This window comes from Lagenorhynchus albirostris, chromosome 8, assembly GCF_949774975.1.
Source record: "Lagenorhynchus albirostris chromosome 8, mLagAlb1.1, whole genome shotgun sequence".
NCBI lineage: Eukaryota > Metazoa > Chordata > Mammalia > Artiodactyla > Delphinidae > Lagenorhynchus > Lagenorhynchus albirostris.
Window position 1 is genome coordinate 7,131,692 of NC_083102.1, and position 22,284 is coordinate 7,153,975.

The following is a 22,284-nucleotide window of genomic DNA, read 5'->3' on the forward strand; positions in this document are numbered from 1 at the left end:
TTGAGAAAGAGACATTCTATTACAACTTTTAAATCTAGATTACCAAACAAAAAGTCATGTCTTTTCTGTGCCCAGAGTCTAAAATTCCTAAATGTTCAGGCACTCATTTTAGCCCCCTCCTTTTCTTTTACCATAGGAAGTGCTGGGATTGAAGTATTTTTTTCCTGCCTAAAAACCTTAGTGTTAGTGTGGTAATTGCAGAGAGGTGACTGCAGGGATTGTACAACTGGTTTCCCTGTAGTTGGTGGATTCTTTATAGCATTTCCATAGTTATTTGGAGACTCAAAATATTTTTTCTCAGGGCTTAAGTATTTGTGGTAAGTGATGTTATAGTAATAAAAGAGACAATATACTTTGGTAACAAATACTGAAAATATCATTGATTGTAAATAGTACTTGAAGAGTTGGACATTTTCTAGTACCTCAGCAGTGTATTTATATTGATATTTGTCATGAACCTTAAGTATAGGAAAATCATGAAAAGACTTATAGCTCATCACTGCCCCTACCTCCTATACTTCCATGTTGGCCCAAAACTACTACTGTTTTTAGCAAGAGAATGACTTTCAGAGTGGAGATGAGCCTAAGGAGTTTCTGAAGGGTTTCTGAGGAGTTCTGTCGTCCATGGGCTAAATAAATGGCACTTGCAAACATTTTTACCCCCTTGTGGTGTACACCAAACTCACCAAACTCCAGTGCTGAAACTACCAGGTAAGGGTTACTTGGTTGTAGGATGCCTGGAAATTCTGAGAGGTTCTGTAAGTACTTTGGGATTAGTAGTTTGAACTACCAAGTCCTTTTTATGATTCTGTCTTCAGAATATAGAGGGAATTGTGTTTTGTTTGGGGGTTAAGATACAAGGTCAGTGTCTCAGGCAACAACAGTATGTTGGCAGAATTGCCCATGGAGAGTTTCTAGGAAGATTCCATATCATAAATACCTTTTCTTTAGGTCCAAAAGCAGCCCATCTTTCCTCTAGTATGCGAACAGATCACTGTTCTTCTGTTGAGCACAGAGTTGTTTGTTTGCACTTAGGGGCCAATGCTATATGGAAAACGCTGAGCTCTGGAATCACTCTGCGCAGCGAAATAGTGTCAAGGATGTGCAGAGCAGGCTGTGGGGACAGCAGATTTCTGTCACCTATTTATGCTCACTTAGGTAACTTGTTGTTTGGAATGATGGGTAGATCCCTTGTATTTACCTAAAGTGAGTTTCTCTTAAAATTTTGCCAGTATATCAGTATGTTGTTAAATTTGTACTAGGTTGGCTTATTTGAGGTATAAGATTTAAAATAGACTTCCTATAAGGAACAAAGGCTGTCATCAGACTTAACCTACCTTTTCATTCTTTTGCCTATATCAAAAGGAGTGTTGAAGAAATAATATGTATCCCATGTCCCATCCTTGAATTACAATGAGTTGTGTATCATAGTTTTAGTTTCAGGTACATCAGTCTTTGTTCTATTTCCCCTCCAACAGTGTCTCAGTAAACTGAGTATATACCCAACAAAATGAGAGGATTTAGCTTATAAAATAGGTTTCATACAGTTTTGAAAGAAAACTTTACCCTCTAGATGCCAATTTAGTTAATCTGTTTTATCTGTTGTCCAAGCAAACTATTTATAACCTTTATGATAGTTCAGTTTTCCACTTGGTGTAAATTTATATGCCATTTCTTTTCTAGGACGGGTCTGTGAATGGATAGAACTTTCGAATAAACACAGGAATGCTGGTCTGTAGACTCCGTATTGAACTATTGAACTTAGGAGTTTAGTTTACTCTTCTGCTGGAAGGAAAATGATCTTATTTTTGTAGAAAATACATTACTGCAGAGTCTACTCATTTTTGCTGAAACAATCCAGTGAATGTTTTCTATCATTCACCTAAGATTGCCACATTACTGTAATTTTCCTGTGCCTTTTAACACGACTGTGCCTTTTTAGCACTACTTAAACCAGGGCTACAAATGTGATATGGATTTTTTTCTCCCTTACTTTCCCTTATCACTAGTCAGGGGCACATGTGTTTCCTAAAAACTTCTTGAATACAATTGCTGTTTATAATGCTTTCTCACCTGTAGTCGTGTCCACTGAAGTTTAGGTGCTAAGGTGCCTGTTGTATCTTGCAAACTTGTGTCTCTCACAGGATTTAGCACTTTCAGAATGTTTCATAGATTCATATTGACTGGTTGATAATACCTCTATTCCTGGCTTTCCCAAATCCTTCAAAATGAAGTTTCAGAAGTTCCTTTTCCTTAAATTTTTGCAGGTCATTTGGGTGGACTGTTTGGGTCCAACAGTAGTGAGCTTGTGTATTTTTGTCACTTTTTTCTCCTTTTTGAATAAAAATAGAGGCATGCTAGGAAGTGAAAAGGAACAAGTTATTTATGTTTCTTTTATGTGTGTAGGGTGAAGTTTGAATATATGGGGAGTTGGTTGGGAGGATGGGGTTGTTTTAGGTAAGCAAGGGGGTCAGAAGAGTGACCATGATTGGGGGTGATTATCTTCTTATGACCATGAAGGGTAGGACAGATGGATGAAAACAAGCAATTTGTTTAAAAGAAATTTTGTTAATGTTAGTCCCTTAATTTGGCACAGATGTATGGCAGACTTTCTTTTGGATTCTATAGTTGACAGTTATAGCAAAGTATCCCTCATTAAATATTCTTCACATAGATTTTTGTTTGCTTTGTTTTTTTAGTTGCAAGAATGGTGATTTCTAGGCTTTCATTCTTACAGACTTGTCTTTTAGAAAATATAAGTTGAATATATGCCAGTTCAGGCTCTCTGCTAGGCAAATGAAGAGGCGGGGTATTGGGATTTCTGATTCATACGGTGTCTGGATATACTGATGGCACTTGTTCTCCAAGCGAGCTCTGTGGGCCTCAGGGGGTCCGTGAGGTTAAAATTATTTTTGTAATAATTTTAAGATGTTATTTGCCTTTTTTTTACCGTGTTGACATCTGTACCAGTGGCGGAAAAGCAGTGGTAGGTAAGGACTGTTGGCACCTTAGCACTGAGAGTAAAAAAAAAAAAAAAAGCCAGTTTTGAGAATGTCCTCGATGAAGTGAAAAAGGTTGTTAATTTTATATACTCTTGATCCTGCGCACACATCTTAATGTTCTGTGCCACAGGATGGGAATGTGCCTAAAGGGCTTCGATTGCTGCCCGAGTGTGACCTTCTTTGGGAGCTGCACTTATGGATGGAGTTCCAGGCTGCACCAGCTGCTTTTTTCATGGGGAACCATTTTCACGTGACAGAGGGGTTGACTGACAAACTGTGATTATTCCGACTTGGGTATTTGGCAGCCATTTTTCAACGAAGTGAACCTGTCGCTTCAAGGAAAACAACTGAGCGTTATTTGTTGCTGGTGATGATGTTTGAGTTTTCAAGCAAAATTTAGAATTTTTGGAAAACTTGCATCTGTCACTGTGAGGTTGACAACTTTCCCAATAAATACTTAAAGACATCTTTGATGACATCAGTGGATTTAACAAGTATGATTTTTTGAAATATATGAACTTATGGAAAATCTGCACAACTCAGTGGACCAGTCAGTGTTTTTCATACTGAGGAAATGATATTATAAAGTCACGCATGGGTTAAAGATGCATTCAAAGGAGACAGGCCAATGAATTTTAATGTAGCAGAGTACGAAAAGTTTATTGATACAATTTCAGGTTCCACATTGCAACTCATCTTTTAAGAAACTGCCACTGCTTACTGAAGGGTAGTGGTTGTCTTGAGGAAAAGCACTTATGAGGTTGAGTTACAAGCTGCACTCGCCACTCTTTTCTTAAAACAGTTTTGGAGTAATATCAGAGCATGAGATTCACCATTACCTCAGAAGGCTATCCAGATACTCTTCCCTTTTCTAGTTCAGTATCTGTTTGGGAAAGGATTTTCTTTATATTCTTCAACCAGAACAACATGTTGGAACAGATTGAATGCAGAAGCAGATATGAGAATCCAGCTGTCTTCTATTAAGACAGATATTAAAGAAATTGGCCAAAATGTAAAACAGTGTCCCTCACTGATTATTTTAAAAGAAAAATAGTTTTTTAAAAATAAAATGTGTTATTAACATGTAACAGGCTTGCTGTTATTTTTAAATGAATTAATGTTTTAAAACTTTCTCAGTTTAAAATTTCTAATATGCAAAATTTCAGTAGATACGCCGCATATAAACTACAGGGGTCCTGAGACCAAAATGCTTAAGAATGGTGTCTGGTGTTTTCTTTGAACATTCTACCCTCTCTCTTTGTCTGTGCTGGTAACTGCCATGTGAGTAGTTAATGTCTCAATCTGGATCTAAGTTCAAATTCTTAGTGGTCGCAGTGGCTCACTTCGGGCTTCTTATCCTCTTTTGGTCAGTTCTTCTTTCTCCTCATGAGTGCATCTGGTTTTTAAATTTGAGAATGTCTCTTGCCATCTTTTTTCTTCATTCCCACTACTGTCAACCCAGTCAGAACTCTTATCACTTGATTCCTGAATTACTTCAGTACTCCAGTTGTTTCTAATATAGTTTTCAAACTTGAATGTTGAATGCAACCCCAGGGTTGACTTGACTTTATATGCTCTCTAAAAATGTACAGATATAAACTTCTTATGGTAAAACCAAAGCAAAGTTACAGATTAAACACGGACAATCAAATCAGCAACATGTATTTAATGATGCTATTTTGTTAACATGAATAGCCAATCTATTTCTTTAATTTGGCTTAATAATGCTAACACAGAGAATGGCTGTTTGCATATATGTGTTTTATAAAATGCTGTTAACTTTTAGTCCTTATTTGTTCAGGATAATTAGACCTAGTGGTTAACCTGCGCTGTGACACCTAGCAATCCTTGAATGCCAGTTGAAAATTCTGTAAAGCTGTGTTGATCCTTGGAGCACTGTGGAGTTACTGAAGCCTGCATTGGATAGATATTGAATCAATTATTTTTGGAGTCTTTACTAGAAAATATTATTACATATTTTACTACTGGGTTTGCTAGTTGGTGGGAACAAAATGCAAGTTGGTGACCTCTGCATCCCACTGGCTTTGCAGCATGCACTGGGTGCTGAGCGCTTCAGCACCGGTTCCTTTGTTTGCCAACCTTACCAGACCTGCCTCACCTTACTTTCCTGTTTTTTTTTTTTTTTTTCCCATAGCCCTCAACGCCACGTTACATACTAAACATTTTTCTTTGTTTTTGATCGTTTCCATCTAAGTAGACTTTAAGTTCTATGAGGTCACAGATTTTTGTCTGTTTTATTCATTGCTGAGCCTTCCGTTTCTGTAAGAGTACCTAGCCATGTGTTAAATGTTCAGTAAATATTGAATGAATGAGTGAATGCATATTAACACTTCTCTTTTAAAACCCCAAACTCAGATGCCCTTCTCTTGTGTTATGTGTTTAATGCTGTCTTCCAGCTGGGGCAAAGACATGTTTCTCTGTCCATCCTAAACACAACTAAACTGGACCTGAATTGTATAGAATTGTTTGATTTCTTTGATCAGTATATGTATAATCAGTGGCACAATTACTTTCCTTGGTTCAGAGTCTGTATTTCTATTAATATAGCCTGTAAGTGTATTATCTTTTTAAGTGAACACCATCTTATAAGCTCGTATGGAGATCTTTCCCCCCGTTTTTAAATTGTTCAAGTCATGTCTGAGTTTTTAAATAGTAGAATTAGATGTGGGAATTTCCCCCTCAAATTCCGTCTGTGTATATTATTTGTTTTTCCTATTTAACATTTTACATAGCATTTTAATTTTTAATATATCAATATTTCTGTTCTGTTTATCATTTTAAAAAGTCGATGCCTATTTTAAAAATGAATGTCTTGGGCTTCTCTGGTGGCACAGTGGTTGAGAGTCCGCCTGCCGATGCAGCGGACACGGGTTCGTGCCCCGGTCCGGGAAGATCCCACATGCCGTGGAGCGGCTTGGCCCGTGAGCCATGGCCGCTGAGCCTGCGTGTCCAGAGCTTGTGCTCCGCAACGGGAGAGGCCACAACAGTGAGAGGCCCACGTTCCGCAAAAAAAAAAAAAAAAAAAATGAATGTCTTTACATTAGGTTGTTGTATAACTTAATTCCCTTCTTTAAAAAAGAAACTTTATTTTGGAATAATTTTAGATTTCTGTAACCATGGTACCTTTGTCAGAGTTAAGAAACTAGTATTATTATGTTACTGTTATAACTAAACTGGAGACTATTTGGATTTTACCAGTTTTTCTGTTTAGTCCTTTTTCTGCTCCAGGATCCAGTCCAGGACAGCAGGTCGCATTTAGCTGTCTCCTTAGTCTCTTCCAATCTGTGACAGTTTCTCCGTCTTTCCTTGTTTTCATGACCTTATTTATTGGTCAGATGTTTGGTCGAAATGTCCTTCAGTTTGGGTTGATGTGATGTTTTCTAGCGATGACTGAAGTGAGAGGTTGTGAGGTTTGGGGAAAGAATACCACTGGGGTGCGGTGCTGGTCTCAGCGCACATCGGGGCGCAGGTGGCGGGTGATCTAACCGTAGCAGGGGTGTCACTGGTTTCTCTGCTGGGACGTCCCCTTCCCCTCCCTGGATTCTGCTTTGAAAGCGACTCACCTGGGAAGGGACTAGAGCTCCACGCGTGGGCTCGGGAAGTGTGCACATGGATTTTGGAATTCGTGTAAGAAAGACTTGCCCCTCCGCCCCCATTTACTTGTTTATTTAATCACTTCTTTCTCTCATAGACTCATGGATACTTATTTTATTCGTTCGGTTATAATACCGTTGTGATTTAGTTTGCTGCTCAAATTGCTCCAGCTTTGGCCCCTGGGAGTGCCTTCAGTTTGGTTCCCGTCCTTTCATGCTCTCGGCATTCCCTTCCTGCTACAGGCTTTTCTCCTATTTTCCCCGTCCCAGCCCATGAGCTGGCCGTTATTCCAGAGCCCGGCTTCCTTGTGCGGGTAGTGGGATTCAGGAGGGAAAGATGTGGGCGCTGGGGGTCCTGGTGGGGGTCCTGCTCCTGGGCTCTGTGGGCAGTGCCTGGAAGCCCACACGTGTCTGCTCACCCAGGGATGCACGCGAGCCTCTCTGCGCCTGTCTGCGTGTGTATGAAAATAGAAGAGTTCACGCGGCTGTCTGTGACTCTAGTCCATCACCACCTCTTGCTTATTTGGCCCTGGTACCCGTGAGAAAGCTTAACTAGAGGACAGTGTTTCTGTCCAGTTCTTTTCGTCTTTAGCCTTCCTCTGTCCAGTCAGAGCACAGATTTCCAAAGTTTCCTAGGTTGGCTCCTTTTCTCCCCACCCGTTTCCATGGGCTTATCTCATGTGGTTTTAATATACCTCAACTCATTGTGTGGTCTGTATTCCTTCCTGAGATCCCCTGACATCGTGTTTTGGTTTTATTTACTTGCATACAGTCTGTCATTTAAGAAAATGACTTTTCACATTGATTTGTTGTCTAACTTAACTTTTTTATGTGCATATCGTATCCTGATCGCCCTCACCTGCTGTTGGGTGATGGTAGCCAGAACTTACATGGTGTAGTGCCTGCTCTGACAGGTGCTGTCCTGCGGCCTTACATCCTTACATGAGTGGACTTCTCAGGACAACTCTGTGACGAGGACGTTCCTCACAGCATGCGGAGAGGGAGGAACCAAAAGGTTTGGGAACTTGACCAGGTTCACACACAGCTGGTCCTGGGAGAACTGGAGTCCAACCCAGGGAGGCTGGCTTTGCAGGCTGTGCTCTTGCCTTTGTTTAAGTTGTGGATAGGACTTAGGATTTAATAGGACCAGATGCCATCTTGTTGGTTTATTGTTGGGACTTAGTTTGGAGTGGAGAGCGCTGCTGCCCACGTTCTCTGCCCCGTGTCCATGACAGGTGTTGTTAATCGCCAGAGCGCCCTTCCTGCTGAGCCAGAGCATGGCCAGCCTGGAGTGGGTCGCTGTAAGGTTCAGGGTGGTGACATGCAGTGGAGTCCGCTTGTCCTCGCGAATCCCGAATGGAGGAAGCAGGCAGCAGCCCTGTGCGCTTGCCTCCTTGGGCCCCTCACTCCTAGTCTCCTTCTCATGGGAGTGTTTTCCATAAAGCCCCTCAGGCGTAAGACCTACTTCTCTTAGGTTATTAATTTTTATCTCTTACCAAGAGTTACATCTACAGGTCTCTCTAAGTTTTCCTAACCCTAACCCTTAGCCTTACCCGCAGAATCTTATTTACCATTAATTTCCTTTTGAGTTTATTAAAGCAGTGGATCTTAACTTAAAAAAGTAAATGAAATCGGTAAATGTGACTAACAGCTGTCCTCAAAGCATTTTAAATATAAAAGCACTATTGAAGATTGCTGATTTTTCAAAATTGGCAATTTCAGTTAGGGAAGGACATCGAGATTGCAATCATTATTACTTAAATGTTGTTAAATTTGGATTTTACCTTCCTTAGTCTGGTCTTCAGTTTAGAGTCAAAGTTGATGCTATTGACTTAGTTGAGAAGGATAAGTAGTACATGTAATTTATTTTTTAGTTTTCTTCAGACAAGTAGAAGCAGAACTCAGCAAGACTAGTAGATGGCGAGTGCCTTGATTTGGCAAATCCTTTAGGAATGAAAAACCTTTAAAGAAGGGCATAAAGTGCACTGAAAATGCCTAGGGCATTTTTTTTTTTTTAATTCCTCAATCATTGGCAACTGAGTAAGGAGGGGCAGGAATGTTACCTTATTTCGGAAAAGACCTCTTACAAGTAGACTAGAGTTGGACTTGATGGAGAAGAATGCTGATTCCTGTGCTGTGTGGCCCAGTCACTGGAGGTAGAGAGGTGTGTCTTGGGGTCACCAGGGCCGTCCAAACCCAGGGCAGGGGCGGAGCTCCTCACCACGTGGGAGTGGAGCCGATGCTGTTGACCATGAGGAAATAGGGCTCGAGAACCTGTCTTCTGTTCACTCAGGCATTGTTTTGTATATAATCTCAATATTAAAACGATACCTCAGACCCCTTCTGTGTCTCATGTGGCGGAAAATCTAATCCAAACTGGTTTAAGCAAAAGAGAGGGAATTCTTTGGCTCACATAACTGAACAGTTGTGGAGTTGGTTTGGCAAAGCACGCCTGGTCAGGGCTCAGTGATGGGACTAGAGTCCATTTCTTGGCTTTGGGTGTTTTTTCTTTTTCTCTTGTTGACTGTTCTTTGCAGGCTCTCCTCTTGCGGTTACAGTTGGCTTCCAGCGATTCTTCAGGCAGCATGTTTCCAGGTTCAAACCTAAGTGGAAAGGGTGAGCATTCTTGACCTTGCAGGGAACCTTCTGAGACTTTCACATCTGGTCGTGTATTCATCCCAGCACTGGTCACTACAGGGGCTGTGGGCCAGGGCCTCGGGCTGCCTACCATGGAGGTGGCAGTCCTTAGAGAAGGGTGGGTGCAAAGTTCCCAGAGAAGGTGAACTGATGCAGGGCAGCAAAAACAATTTGAGTTTGGTTGATTCATAAGTAAGACTCTGGACTGTATAATTTTCCTTTATTTTATTTACATGTTTGTGATCCTGTAAAGCTTTACATTGTATTAAGGTTTGGATGGTTCCCTGCCATAACCTGGTTTGTCTTTGAATTAAAGCATAACTGTTGTTTTGGTTTCACTGTATACAGGTAGACTTGAGCTATAACCTGTTTTGAATAAGAGAAGCTGTTTTTTTCCTGGATAAAACTCGTGCCATTTCACCTATGAAACTAAACAAATCTTTTGAGTGAGAAATTTAAAAATTGGGTTTTTCACAAATCCCCATGCATTTAGTAGCAAGTCATTTTAATGTTTCTTTTTGCTAATAATGTATGAGTATTCCAAGCTGTATCATAATACTTACTGGGCTGTGATAGTGGGAAATAGTCAGAAGAGCTGGTTTGTCTGCCTTCAGGGCGGGAAGGAGCGGGGGAGCTCACCTTTGAAGGCCTGAAGTCTGCACGCAGGGCCTGAGAGGTGGGTGAGCCTGCCGGTGTCTGCTGTTCGCACCCAGCTGTGGGGTAGGTGATGCTACCCCAGTTGTTTGGATGAGGTCTCTCAGGCAATATCAGCTTCCCTAAGGAAGACCCAGAGGCTCCAGGTTTTGTAAGGCGGCGGGACCACAGGGTCCTGACAGCCCCTGAGACTCATCTCCTCCCGGGTTTGTCGGTGGTGGGGTGGGGTGACTCCTCCTCCCTTCCCGCACTCAGCACGGCAGCCACCCTTCCTTTCATACCTTGTGGCACAGCGGCTCATGATCAGCGCATGTTAATAGACCTGCCTTTTGTTTGTTTTTAAATCTGTTTGCCAGGCACACAGCCTGCGATTTTACAAATGGAGAAAAATTGTTCTTGAGACTGAGGAACTTCCAGTGGGGGTGAAGTGGGGTGAAGAAGGTGAAGATGTGATTTTAATACGTTGTGAATGCTGTGACAGTCGGAGGCAGTTTGTCTTATGTAAAACATCCTTCTGATGGTGCCTTAAATTTTGTTATTTTTTTCCATGGATCTGCCTGTTTATCCCTATACTTTTAAACAACAGTCTGTACAGTTTCATTTCTTATCCTAATTCGGAGGTCATGATTCTTATATTTTGATAATTTCCCCTAAATGAATCACTGTCCTTTTTTCTTTTCTTTTCTATTGTGTATATTTACCAGATCGTTCTGTAGCTTAAAACCTTCACTTACTTACTTCTTTATTTGGAGGAACTTTGTGAAGTTTATAAACGTGGAAACGTATCCTTTCATGCCCTCTTACAGAGAGGTTGGTTCCAAATCAACTTTGAAGTGTTTTGTCATTGATGGAGCGACTTGTTAGTTTAGTGTAACAGCTTTGGTTTTGTCCTGACATACTTTTCCAGAGGTGTTGATACTAATGGTAGAAACACATAGAAGGTATTACAGCGTGTTAGACACGGAGGGTTCCAGTGGAAAACATGAAGTGCTAACTATTGAAATGACACCTCTTCACCACGACATAAAAAATGCACCTTAAAAAATGCATTGTAGTGATACCCGTGTTGCATATCAATGAAAACGAAAGCCGTGTTCCCAGTGCAGGTTTTTATCAGGCATGGTGGTGCCGCCTCCCAGGACCATGAATTTGGGGAAGCAGCAGATGGGACTAGTTGTGATGAGTTTCTGAGCTAATGCAACAGATCATCCCTTTTATCTGATTCCTCTCCTTTCTAGCCAGGCCTTTGAAGTGCTAAGTGTCTGAAAATAATTTGCATAGAATTACCTGAGCTCATCTGTTAACTAACCAGCAGATGTGAAAGCAAAAAACTGCCACATAGTCGTTTTTAGAATAAAGCTCCAGGCTCTCCCTAACTTTGGCGTCTTTTTGCCCGGCCTCACCGTCTTCCTAACTTCTTCCCCGCTTTCTGTGTTTCCGCCAAGTTGGGATGGGCTGTGGGGTTTAATCTTCTCAGCTCTGAGGACTGTCATCTTTGTTCCACTCAGCACCCCAGGCAAGGTCGCACTTTGAAGCTTTTATGGGACTCAGTCCTATCTCTGTGATCTCATTGAACTGTCTTTATCTTAAGTTCAACTGTCTTTATCTTAAGTTCTGAAATCTCTTCATTCTTCTCATTCCCTCGATTCTTGTAATTTGGGCTCTTTACCTAATTTGGGGTCCACCTTTGTTTGCAGGGTCGGCTGGCGGCCCCTCGCCGCCCTTACAGCCCCGAACCCAGCTGGCTCCTGCTCTTACCTGAGCCCCTTCCGTTCTCTCTTTGCCTTTTGAAACCCGGCTCAACTTTTAAGGTTGAGTGGTCACTTTGCTGCCATCCTTCTGCAGCTCCTTGCTTGTGTCTCCCACCCTCAGCCCCAGTACTTTTGCATATTTATCTCATATTGTAAAGTCCGTTCCTTTAGGCCTTCTTAGGTCAGTTATAAGCGTCGTCGCAAGGGCAAGTTCTGCGTTTCATTCATCTTTGTATATTCATTGACTGATTCTTACTAGGCATTAATTACGTGCTTTCTTTGCCCCTCTCTCAGCTTCAATAATCCACCATTTGTATTCTCTTTCGTGGTTTGATGGTGGAATATTCGTACAGAAAGTTACCACTGACCTCTGGGTTCCTTTTCTTTCTCTAATTCCTCTCCTTAGGCAATTTTCTCTATGCCCGAGGGCTCTATGTAAGCAGGTACATGAAACCCTACTCAGTTATTCAGGCCAGAAAACCATCTTCCCCATATTGAAATCCTTGCCATGTTTGCTCTCAAGTGACTCTTGAAATCATTTCCTTTCTCTCATCACTGGTGTCGTTGAAGAAGCTGCGTCGTCTCTTGTCTAGGGACAGTCCCGCCTTCCAGTCTCACCTGGCCTCACCTTTGCCTTTTACTCTCTTCCAGCCCCTCCTGCCGCTGCACTGCAGTCAGCTGGGCTTTCCAGAGTGTAAATCTTACCCCTGCCCCTTTACTTAAAACACTCTATGACTTTCCATTGCACTTAGATAAATTAAAGCACAAATCCCTAATGTGGCACCTTTGCACCATCCGATAGAGGAATGTCCTTCTAATCTTTTGAAGATACAAGTACAGTTTTAACACTTTGATGAACAAATGTTCTGGAAGAGGACACTCGTTTAGACTCTGTGGTGTGAACTGGACATCCGGTGGACTGCAGACTGAGCCCACATTGTACATAACCGGCTTCCAGAGCCTCTGCAACCACAGATGGGGCGGAAGGGGTCCCTGCCTTCCTTCTCCTCTGGCTAGCAGAGGAGCCCCCATGGGAGGAAAGGTGGCCCGAGGCAGAGACACAGACTTTCATCACAGTGTTGAAGGTGAGAAGCATGGTTGAAAGTGCGTGTAGGAGGAATACTTTAATTTGTACAGTTATCACATGTTGTACTGTATATTTTCTACCTTTGGTGCTATATGTAGATTTTACTTCTTTTTCAGATTTATCTTTTTCAGTCATTCATTTATGCCTGTAGCAACTAATTTAATGATGAAAAACTTAGAATATCTGTCTACATTTTTTTTTCACTCCACACGTGTGGATCTCACAGCTCATTACTGTATATACTTAACTCCTGCAATGGGTCACATTTCTGTAGGATGACTGCAGTTAGAAGTGGAGTATCTTTGTAAATAAAAATGTCTTTTAAAAGTTGTATTAAATAAAAATTTATACTTGGAATGAAATGTTTTTAAGGACTTCACCATGCAGAACAAATGAGAACCCTTCTTGCAAATATCAACAGTGTAATTATGTGTCATTTCTTTCGTTGATTGTTAGTTTGCTGGGGATTAAAACACAAGTGGTCATATTCAGGCTGGTTAGATTAGTGATTTTAATATGAAACCATTGCTTTTAGAATAATCATGGGCCAGACTGGGAAGAAATCTGAGAAGGGACCAGTGTGTTGGCGGAAGCGTGTAAAGTCAGAGTACATGCGCCTGCGGCAGCTCAAGAGGTTCAGGCGAGCTGACGAAGTCAAGGTATCCTCCGTCTTCTGTGAAAATGCGGGTACAGTTAAGGATGGTTTACTCCCTAAAGATAAGTTTTAATTTGAAAGGGTAAATGGTCTTATTTACTGTAAGATAAATGAAAACTTGGAAGTTAAGGTCCTTGGTCTGTCTTAACATAAAAATCGTACCATGCACATTAGTGAAGTGGAAAGATTTTAATCTAATGGTTATTCGGTCTACTTGGAAATCACCATCTTTTCAGTGTAACTTTGTACTGCATGTGGAGACCCAGGACCCAAATACAAAGGAATGTGTTTCATGGTACTGTGTTCCTAAAGTCATTGTGATTTAAAAAAAATATAGATATATACAGAGTTAACAAAGAAAGGATGGAAATAATTTCCTCTTCCCCTTCTACTCTCAGTAAAATAATAGGTGTGGTGTTTTTGTATTACTTGAACGTGAGAAACCACAGTTTAGTGTAAAATCCATATGCTTTTGAAGGAATGTCCCTGATACTTTTGAGGAATCACTCAATTTTAACCTTCATCAGAGATGTTACAAATTTTCTAACAATGAACAATTTCTTTTCTCCTCTCCTTCATTTTTTTAAAGAGTATGTTTAGTTCCAATCGTCAGAAAATTTTGGAAAGAACAGAAATCTTAAACCAAGAATGGAAACAGCGAAGGATCCAGCCTGTGCACATCCTGACTTCTGTGAGCTCATTGCGCGGGACCAGGGAGGTTGGTGAACTCACGCGCTGTATGAATTATCAGTGCATTTTGGTTTTTGCTTTTGGAATGTTGGTTGGTTGTCGAGAGGAGGCCACTGACCTCGGATGTCCCTTGTTTTATTGTTATTTCTCTTTAATGTGCAGCTGATTCCTAGATTTTTATAAGACTGTTCATTAAAAAAGAACTTTAAATACTCTCGAATGTCCTCATCAGATCACAAGTTAGAGCAAGGCTTTCTGATGCATAGTTGTCTTTTTTCCTCCCCCTTCATGTGAATTAGCCGTGCTGTAAGAAATGGTTCATTTTCATCCATACTCATGGAGTAAACAAGCTTCTTATTATACATTTTGTCCAAATTCTAAGGCTCTCTCTATAAGAATTTTTAAATTTGGGGTTGAGAGGTCAGAATTTCCTTTTTTAACAGAATTATTTTGAACGAGCGAGGTAGATCTTAATCACTCCAAAAAATTACTGTTTTCAAAGGAAGGCAATAAATCTGTGGTAGATTTTATAATGAGATAACACATTAAAACATAGTGGCAGCCAGATGAAAAGAAAATGGCAGAAACTTACACAGTATAGAACCAATCAGTAGGATTTTGGTTAAAGCATTTCTGTTTAAGTACCTGTTTTATGCAGGAAGACATGGCATATGATATGGAATGCTATTTGAATGGGCATGGACGCAGAAAGAGGGAAGAAAGTGATTTGAAATTTAGATTATACCATGTAGTAGATGATTGTTGACCTGGGTGTCTAAACATGGAAGGCATCTAAACAATGGAATTTGTTCTAAAATAATGTTTTCAATGAGCAGTCATTTTTTATATGGTATTGTAATAATCAAGCACTAATTTGCTGTCTTATGAGACCTGTTGAGATTGTGTGACGCACTGGCTTCAGAGACTGGTCAGTGCTGTTATAGTAGCTCAGTCTGTGCTACAGACATGGTCCTAGTGGTGATTTCAGTGATGGTGTTGTGGTCTTGATGCTGATACATATGCCTTGGGATGATTCTTAGTTATTTATGCATTTTGTCAGTTGACCGCTCTTTAAGCTCTGACTTGCAGTTGTATAAATATGTATTATATGTTATTAACACCTTCCAGTCTTCTGCAACAGGTCAGGACCTACACATTAGAGGTAAATGACTAATTAATATACTAAGGGTGAAAGGGATTCTTTTCTCTGCCAGTCAGAATGTTCTCGAAAGGGATCAGGATGGAGCCTCTAATTCTTTCGAAAGTGACCTTTTGGAAATTTTGAAGTGAAGGGAGAAGAAACCTCGTTTTTTTCTCTCCAGAGGGATACATTTTAGAAATTTGGAGAAATAAAGTAGGAACACACGGAATACTTAATTTTGCCGCCCATTACAAACCTCAAAATGCTGTTGAAAGCCCAGCCTACATTTATAATAAAAGTGAACAGCAGTAATGATCTCTGGCACTGCACTAGGTACTACTCTACCTCATTTTGTCTTCGTGATGGTTGTATTACCACTTTTTTATTCCCAGGTGAGGAAACTGAGCCTTAGAAGAATTAAAGTCAGTTTCCTTGCTCTAATGATCTGATGTGGGCCTGGAAGAGTACACTTTGCTCAGACACATTAAGAAATTATTAAAGTTCATTATTTATGTACAACCGGAATTGCTCATGATACAATTTTTGGTGTTAAATTTAAGGGTACAGTTTATTCAAATGAGTATTTACTAATTGCATTTTGCTTTTAATTTTGTCAAGTGGAGATAAAAGTCATTGAATGTAAAGATACCTAACTTTTTATTGAGTTCGTGAGAGAAATTGTAAGAAGAAATTAGCATTTTAATGAAACAAGTGTTTTTCTAAACTTAGTACCCCATGCAGGTTGAGAAAAAACATTTTCACAAAACAGGAGGGGAAAAGGAGGAAAGTAACCCCTAGCCTCAGGAATTCAGGTTTTGTTGCATGGAACTCTGGTCAAAGCACGTTTGTTTTTGAGCCACTCTTAATTACTGATTCTGCTTGAAGTGATTCGTCTTCTACTCCTCCTAGCGCGCCCCCCGCCCCCCACCGGCCCCTTTAAAACCATCATCACTGACTTTTGGAAGCTGAAGGTTTATAGTTTGTGATAAGCTTTTTGGTGTTATCACAATAAATAATAGAATTTTAGGGCTGGAAAGGACTTTAATGATCTCTGTCTAGTCTCCTTACTTTTCAGATGGGACTATATCCCTGTTATTTTTTCTTCAGTTTGAGCATTTCCAGCAATATATCAGTTTCTTTTATATGCTTTAGAAGTTGGAGTCAACTAGGTCAGAAGCAGGAGGATAAATAAGTTAGCCTCTTTTGCAACGACTTTCCTAGTAATAGGCTTGTAGGGTTGGCAGAGTTTGGGATTGCACTGTTGACCCAAACACCTAGAACGTCCATGGCTTTCAACATTTGGAAGTGCTGTTGTAACAGTGTTTTAATTAAGTCCTTATTTTTATAAGCTGATCCTTTATAAGTGCTGTCTTCAGTTTAAATCCTTTGAGCATGACGACGATTCAATGACAATTTTCAGTCATTCACTCAAGTCTTCTACTTTATTCCCTTCTGTACTTGTAGAAGGGGATAAGCTCAGTTTTAAAATGACCAATTTTCTCTAGGTTATTTTAGTAAAGAAAGTCTGACAAGTTTACTCTCTGATCTCATGAAGTGACTGCTGTAGATTCTGACTTGAGATCAAGGAGCCCTGCAGTCGACCTGGAGACCACATCTTTAGTCTGTTGTTTCCTTAATGCATGCTTTTAGGAGACTTGTGGGTACTTATTTTTTGGTGTTGAAGTTACAGAACCTAAGCCGTGTTGCCTATAGGATCTTAATACAGAGTATGTGTCTATTTTCTCTTTTTAAAAATACTTCTGACTTCTTGAAGACAGTGACTGTAATATATGTTACATATATTTTCTTTGCTCTTCAGTTTATCTTTTTAAGGAGCATTCAGCTTAAAAATGTTATGAAACGATACATACAGGCCAAGGGATGTATGCCGTATTGCCATAGTATGTGGCTGTTTGTCAGAAGATTATTTCTAGGTGACATTCATTACTTTGTCTCATCAGTCAGTAAAGAACTTTATCTTCTTTAAGTCTGCACATTGGTAATCATGTTCTTTAATGTGTCTGTTTTTCCAGTTTTGACGAAGAAGCTGGTTTAGGAGTTACTCTTGTAGTTCTTACTAGTGCATTTCTTTCTGTACATTTTCCATTTCTTGCTGAAAACAACAAGGCACTTTTCCCTTTCATTCTTCATATCAAGATTTTTATTACTTGTATGTATTATGACTGTGAAAGGGAGGCTTGCTCAAATGATGTCTGTCTTCTGGGCAAGTGGTGTGATTGGTTTAATAATTTAAAAATATCCTGCCAATATGCATTTTTAGATTCCCAGGAGAATGTAATGTTCTTGTAAGAATTCTGTGTCTTGTTTACTAATGAAAGAGTAAGAAAAGTGGGGCTTCTTCAGAATGTTTAGCACATACAACAAGCAGCATCAGAAGGACCTCCTAGCCCTCATATTCATGAAGAATTAAAAGTCTTTTGGACTTTTCAGTACATACAGGTTTGCTCTTCCTATTGATATCTTAAAATTTTAAGTTCATCACCTATCATTTGTTATTTGCAGATGAATTTTTTTCGGGAGGGGAGGCTTCTTTCATGATGCAGAATGTATAAGTTCTTTCGTAAGTTTGCAGTTTGGGCTTATTTTTGTTGAAGGAGAAGAAAAACATTGTCTTGTTTATCTGTAAACACTTGATTGCATTATTTATTGACGTGGTAATGCACTTTCCTCAGTTAATTGTAAATAGAAATTTAGTTACTATACACAAAGAAAAAATAACATGCTGGTGTACCCAATGTGTAGTGCTCTTTACTTAAATATACTCCCAACTTTCAACACAGTAACATGCTTTCTTTCCTTTGTGAATTTCAGGATTATAGGACCAATATGTCCTGCCCAGCATTTGAGCAGATGTGGCAGGGAGCTGGGTCATTTTTCTCATGTCTTAGACATAGATGAATGGTTCTCCCAAGTGTGTGTCTTTACTCTCAGTCTGAACATATCCATCCTTTCTTGGTTCCTCAAGAAACTGGTTTCTTAGTTGCTTTCTGCTGCTCTTTGTCCCTCTTAACCATCTGTTGGTTGAATCTTGTGTTAACTCTGCCAGTCTTTCCTGCTCGGGTCACTTTTTCAAATCACGGTAGCCTTTGCTTCCTTTCTGGCTTTCTTTCGGCTGAAATAGATGGAATATTACTTAATGACCATAAGGAGGTGTTCCTTTGCTTTTGAAAGGAAGCTAATATAAGCATTTTATGCTTTTCCAAAAAGGCCATGTAAAAAAAAGATCACTTCTGTTGTTTGAGTTTATATATTATTATCATATATTAAAGATATATCATACACTTATGATGTCTGAGTTCATATTTTAAATTTAAGATTATATATCTTAAGTTTAAAAAGTGAACTTTTCAAAAATGTCAAATGTTTATTTTGTACTGCTGAATAAACCAGAAGTTGTGTTTAATTTGCTGTTTTTCTCCAAGAACACTGTGTATACAGTTTGTGTTTTAAAATTTATTGTTAAATTGACCAGTACAGAGATCAAGTCTGTCCTCAAAATGCAAAACCAAATTTTGACAGCTGTTTTGAAAACAAACAGAATGAACCAAAACCCAAAGAAATGCTTATCTAGTCTGCAGTGTTAAAAATTGTTCATTGCTCTGAAGAAATAAGAAAATTTTATTAGACCTTGAACTACTATCACAGTTTAGCTTGATAATTTGGATTGACTTAAATCCACTGCTTAGGATTCTGTTTTATCTCCTCTTACTAGATTTTGTAAAAGAATATTATTTGAGTACCATTTTGAGAGGGTTGGGTAGATTTCATGAGCTACCTTGGCAACCGATGAGGCACTTTTAATACTAGCTAATGTGAATATCTGTTGGGTCAATGAAACTTTTGTTTTTTATCTTTTTCTTCAATTAAAAGGTCACTGTAAAATATTAACTGTAAAAATTCAAATAAAACAGAAATATATGAAACAGGAGCAAAAGGCCCTGTCGTCCAAGCCCTGTGACTTTTATTCTCTGATTTCTTTTTCTATGACATGTTAATTATAATGATAATATATATTTTATTTTAAAAAGTTATTCCCAGATAAAACATGCCTGCCTTTTGGGGCCATCTGTCCAGGTCTTCAGTATCTTCAACAATGCACAGTGCTTGGTCCTGCGGATTTACCATAATTAATTGCCCTATTCATAATTGATGAACATTTAGGTTTTTATTTTTTCCTTTTGCAGTTAGCCTTTCAGTGAATATCCTTCATACACATCTTTGCATCTTTTGAGTAATTTTGTAGGAAGAGTTTCTGGAAACAGTATTACTAGGTCAAGAGGATATGCATATTTAAATTTTTAATAGCTATTACCAGATTGCCCCCCAAAAGTTTTACATTTATACTCTCACCAACTGTTTATAGTGGTGTCTGTTTATCTATATTCCCAACATAAAATGTTAATCTTTGTCAGTGTGATAGGTAAAACATTACTGTAATTTGCTCTCCTTTCGTTCATCAGTGAAGTTAATTTTAAGTACCTATTTGTTTATATTTCTTTTATGAGTTGGCTGTTATGGTCTTGGATCTTTTAAAATTGGGTTGGACTTTTTCTTATGATTTTAAAGGACTTTTTGTATATTATAAATACAAGATTTAATCATCCGTTCTGCAGATTTTCCCCCCCATTTTCATGCTATTTCTGGGATGTTTTGGTTATACAGAAGTTTTAAATGTTTATGTAGTCAAATTAGAATTTCTTCTTTTGATTTCTGTGTTTCTTTAAGGCTTACAAAGCCTTTATCCACTTCAAGATTATAAATTACCCATCTTTCCTTCTAGTTTTCATTTTTATATTTTAACATCATTTAACCTATTTGGAATTTCCTTTGGTGTAAAGAGTGAGTGGGGAATTTTGTTTTCAATTGTTTTTCTATTTGGCTTTGTTGTTTCAGCACGATTCACTAAATGATCAATCCGTGAGCAATTGGGGAGCGGTTATAAATCTGTTTTGCAAGGATCAGCAGAATTGGCCTGTCTGATTGGTGGTCACGGAGCAGGTTTAGCACCTGAGCAAGGGCTTCGCGCTTCTGAGACTACGGTCCGGTGGCCGTCCTGCCCTTTTACCTTAGCCAATGGCTCTGCTGCTCTGTGGCGTTCAGCCCCACGTCCACTCACGGGAGCGAGGCTTCACAACGGCTGTGCTGCCACAGCTGATGGAAACCATGACTTTATTCTTTGTTCTGCTTCTTAGTTTTTGTTTACTTTCTTTTTTTTTTTCAATGATAGCAATGGTCTTGTTTGCCACTCGCAGGACTATTACTGAATTAGGTTCTTGAGTTTGCATGTCACGGACAAACATGGCTCTGGTTACGTGCTTTACATGCTGCGTTGGGTGTTTTTGTAGTTCTACCAACTTATGTCCTGTGACTATTGTTCTGTTTCTGATCTTCAGTATTTTAGCAAAACTGCAGATTATGAGGAGATGATTTACCCTAACAGCCCCCTTCAGACCCAGACTGCATTGGGTTTTTAATAGTTACTATATTAACCAGGTTTATAGATTTATGACTTCTTTACTCGGGCTCAGGCTTCTGAAGCTAGGACGCAGGGAAGAGCTTTAAGGGTCCAGACTTCCTGAAATTGTACTTCACATGTTACCTGTTCTGTGTGAAATGCTGTATATGCCGCCCCCCCCCGCCCCCCGCCCTGGAAGAAGCGCCAGACTGATGCTTATAGGGCAGCATCTTTCTGTTCTTAAGTGAGCTCAGGGCGAGAGCCTCGTGTTGCTGGTGGAGGTTCCCCCCAGTCCGGACGGCTCTGCAACATACATATCCAGCAGCAGAAATGAGAATAATTTACAGTCTGGCGTGAACCACTCTTGTACTCCTTAGCTCCAGCGCCCTTGATTAGCTGCTTTAATTAAATGTGCCTGTGTCAAGATCCGACCAGGATGTTTTATTTCTGACCCTCTCCTTAGCCACCCTTCTCCTAATCATCCTGAGTGAGTTAGGAACTCACTTCTACTATGAGCTTTTCTTGACCCAGAACTGATACTTACCTCATTCCAGTTTTTTCTTCAGTACTTACTTCACATAAAAGCAGTCTGAAATTAAGTTATGTACACGATCACTTTCACCAGAAGGCCTAGCTGGTTTAAAACTTGGTGTGTCATCTTTTCTCTACTCAAATCTTGAAGAATGTGGGTAGTTTCAGAAATCCTCAGCTTTTCCCTGGAGCTGGGTGGCAGCTCATGCTTTCTTCCATACACCTCAGATGTGAGGCAGTTCCTTACTGTTTTTACTCGGAAAAGCTAAAGGATATTAGACAACATCACCAGTTCATTGTGTCTCTGGCTTGAATTAAGTGGACCAACCAGGATCCAAGAATATTTTTAACTTGGCTAACTGAGTGTATATTTTCCCCCTACTATATGGAAGTCGGACATAACCCTTCTAATGTTAAAGATTGTTGAGAGACCGGATGGCTATGACTGTTGCCCTTTGTGATGTCCCACTGTAAGATGGGGAGTCATACCTACCTCCTAGGGTAGTGGTGAATTTTAAAGAAGTTAACTTTGGTAAAGTCTCTAGCACAGTGCTTGGCACATAGTAGGGTGTGTTAATTTCTTTCCCTTCCCTGCAGGCCATTCACCTGCTCTTCCCTCTACGATTTTCCATAACACAGTTTTTACTTGGAACCAGCCTTCTGCCAAGAGTCTCAGTTTGGTTGTGTACTCCTACAACTACTATTTTTGGCTTGACTTCCCTCTCCAGCTCCCAGTGGTCCAGCCACACAGTCGCCTATTGTACCAGCTGGTTGATGTAAGTCTATCCATCCTCAGAGGAACCTGGTTACTTACCAGTAAGCTGTGTTTCTCTGAAAATGTAGCATCCTTGGTAACTAATAGAGTTGTTTTCTTTCTTTACCATCAATGATGGATTACCTACAACAACTTCCTTGTGTGATCCTCAGGTTGGAACTAGAATTAGAGAATTTAATTTGTTGATATTGGTCTCCTAGTGAGTTCCTGAGTCCAAGACATATGACTCTGATCAGGTAAAATGCTGTGGAGACCCATGAGGTCAAAATCC

The 22,284-nt window shown here is 39.8% G+C and overlaps 1 protein-coding gene across 10 annotated transcripts in view; it reads left to right on the forward strand.

Annotated features, from left to right (window-relative positions):
- Nucleotides 1–10,713: 10,713 nt before the first annotated feature.
- Nucleotides 10,714–22,284, forward strand: part of EZH2 (enhancer of zeste 2 polycomb repressive complex 2 subunit) — a 40,139-nt gene continuing 28,568 nt past the window's right edge. Inside the window, exons 1-4 of one of the 10 annotated variants that reach the window (XM_060156441.1) lie at nucleotides 10,716–12,743; nucleotides 13,281–13,404; nucleotides 14,001–14,118; nucleotides 21,836–22,014. In XM_060156441.1, the coding sequence (XP_060012424.1) occupies nucleotides 13,288–13,404; nucleotides 14,001–14,118; nucleotides 21,836–22,014 (414 nt within the window). In that variant the 5' untranslated portion in view covers nucleotides 10,716–12,743; nucleotides 13,281–13,287. Of the gene's footprint in view, nucleotides 12,744–13,280; nucleotides 13,405–13,989; nucleotides 14,119–21,835; nucleotides 22,015–22,284 lie in introns of those variants that run through there. The other 9 variants (XM_060156442.1, XM_060156448.1, XM_060156444.1 and 6 more) reach the window with 9 other exon arrangements.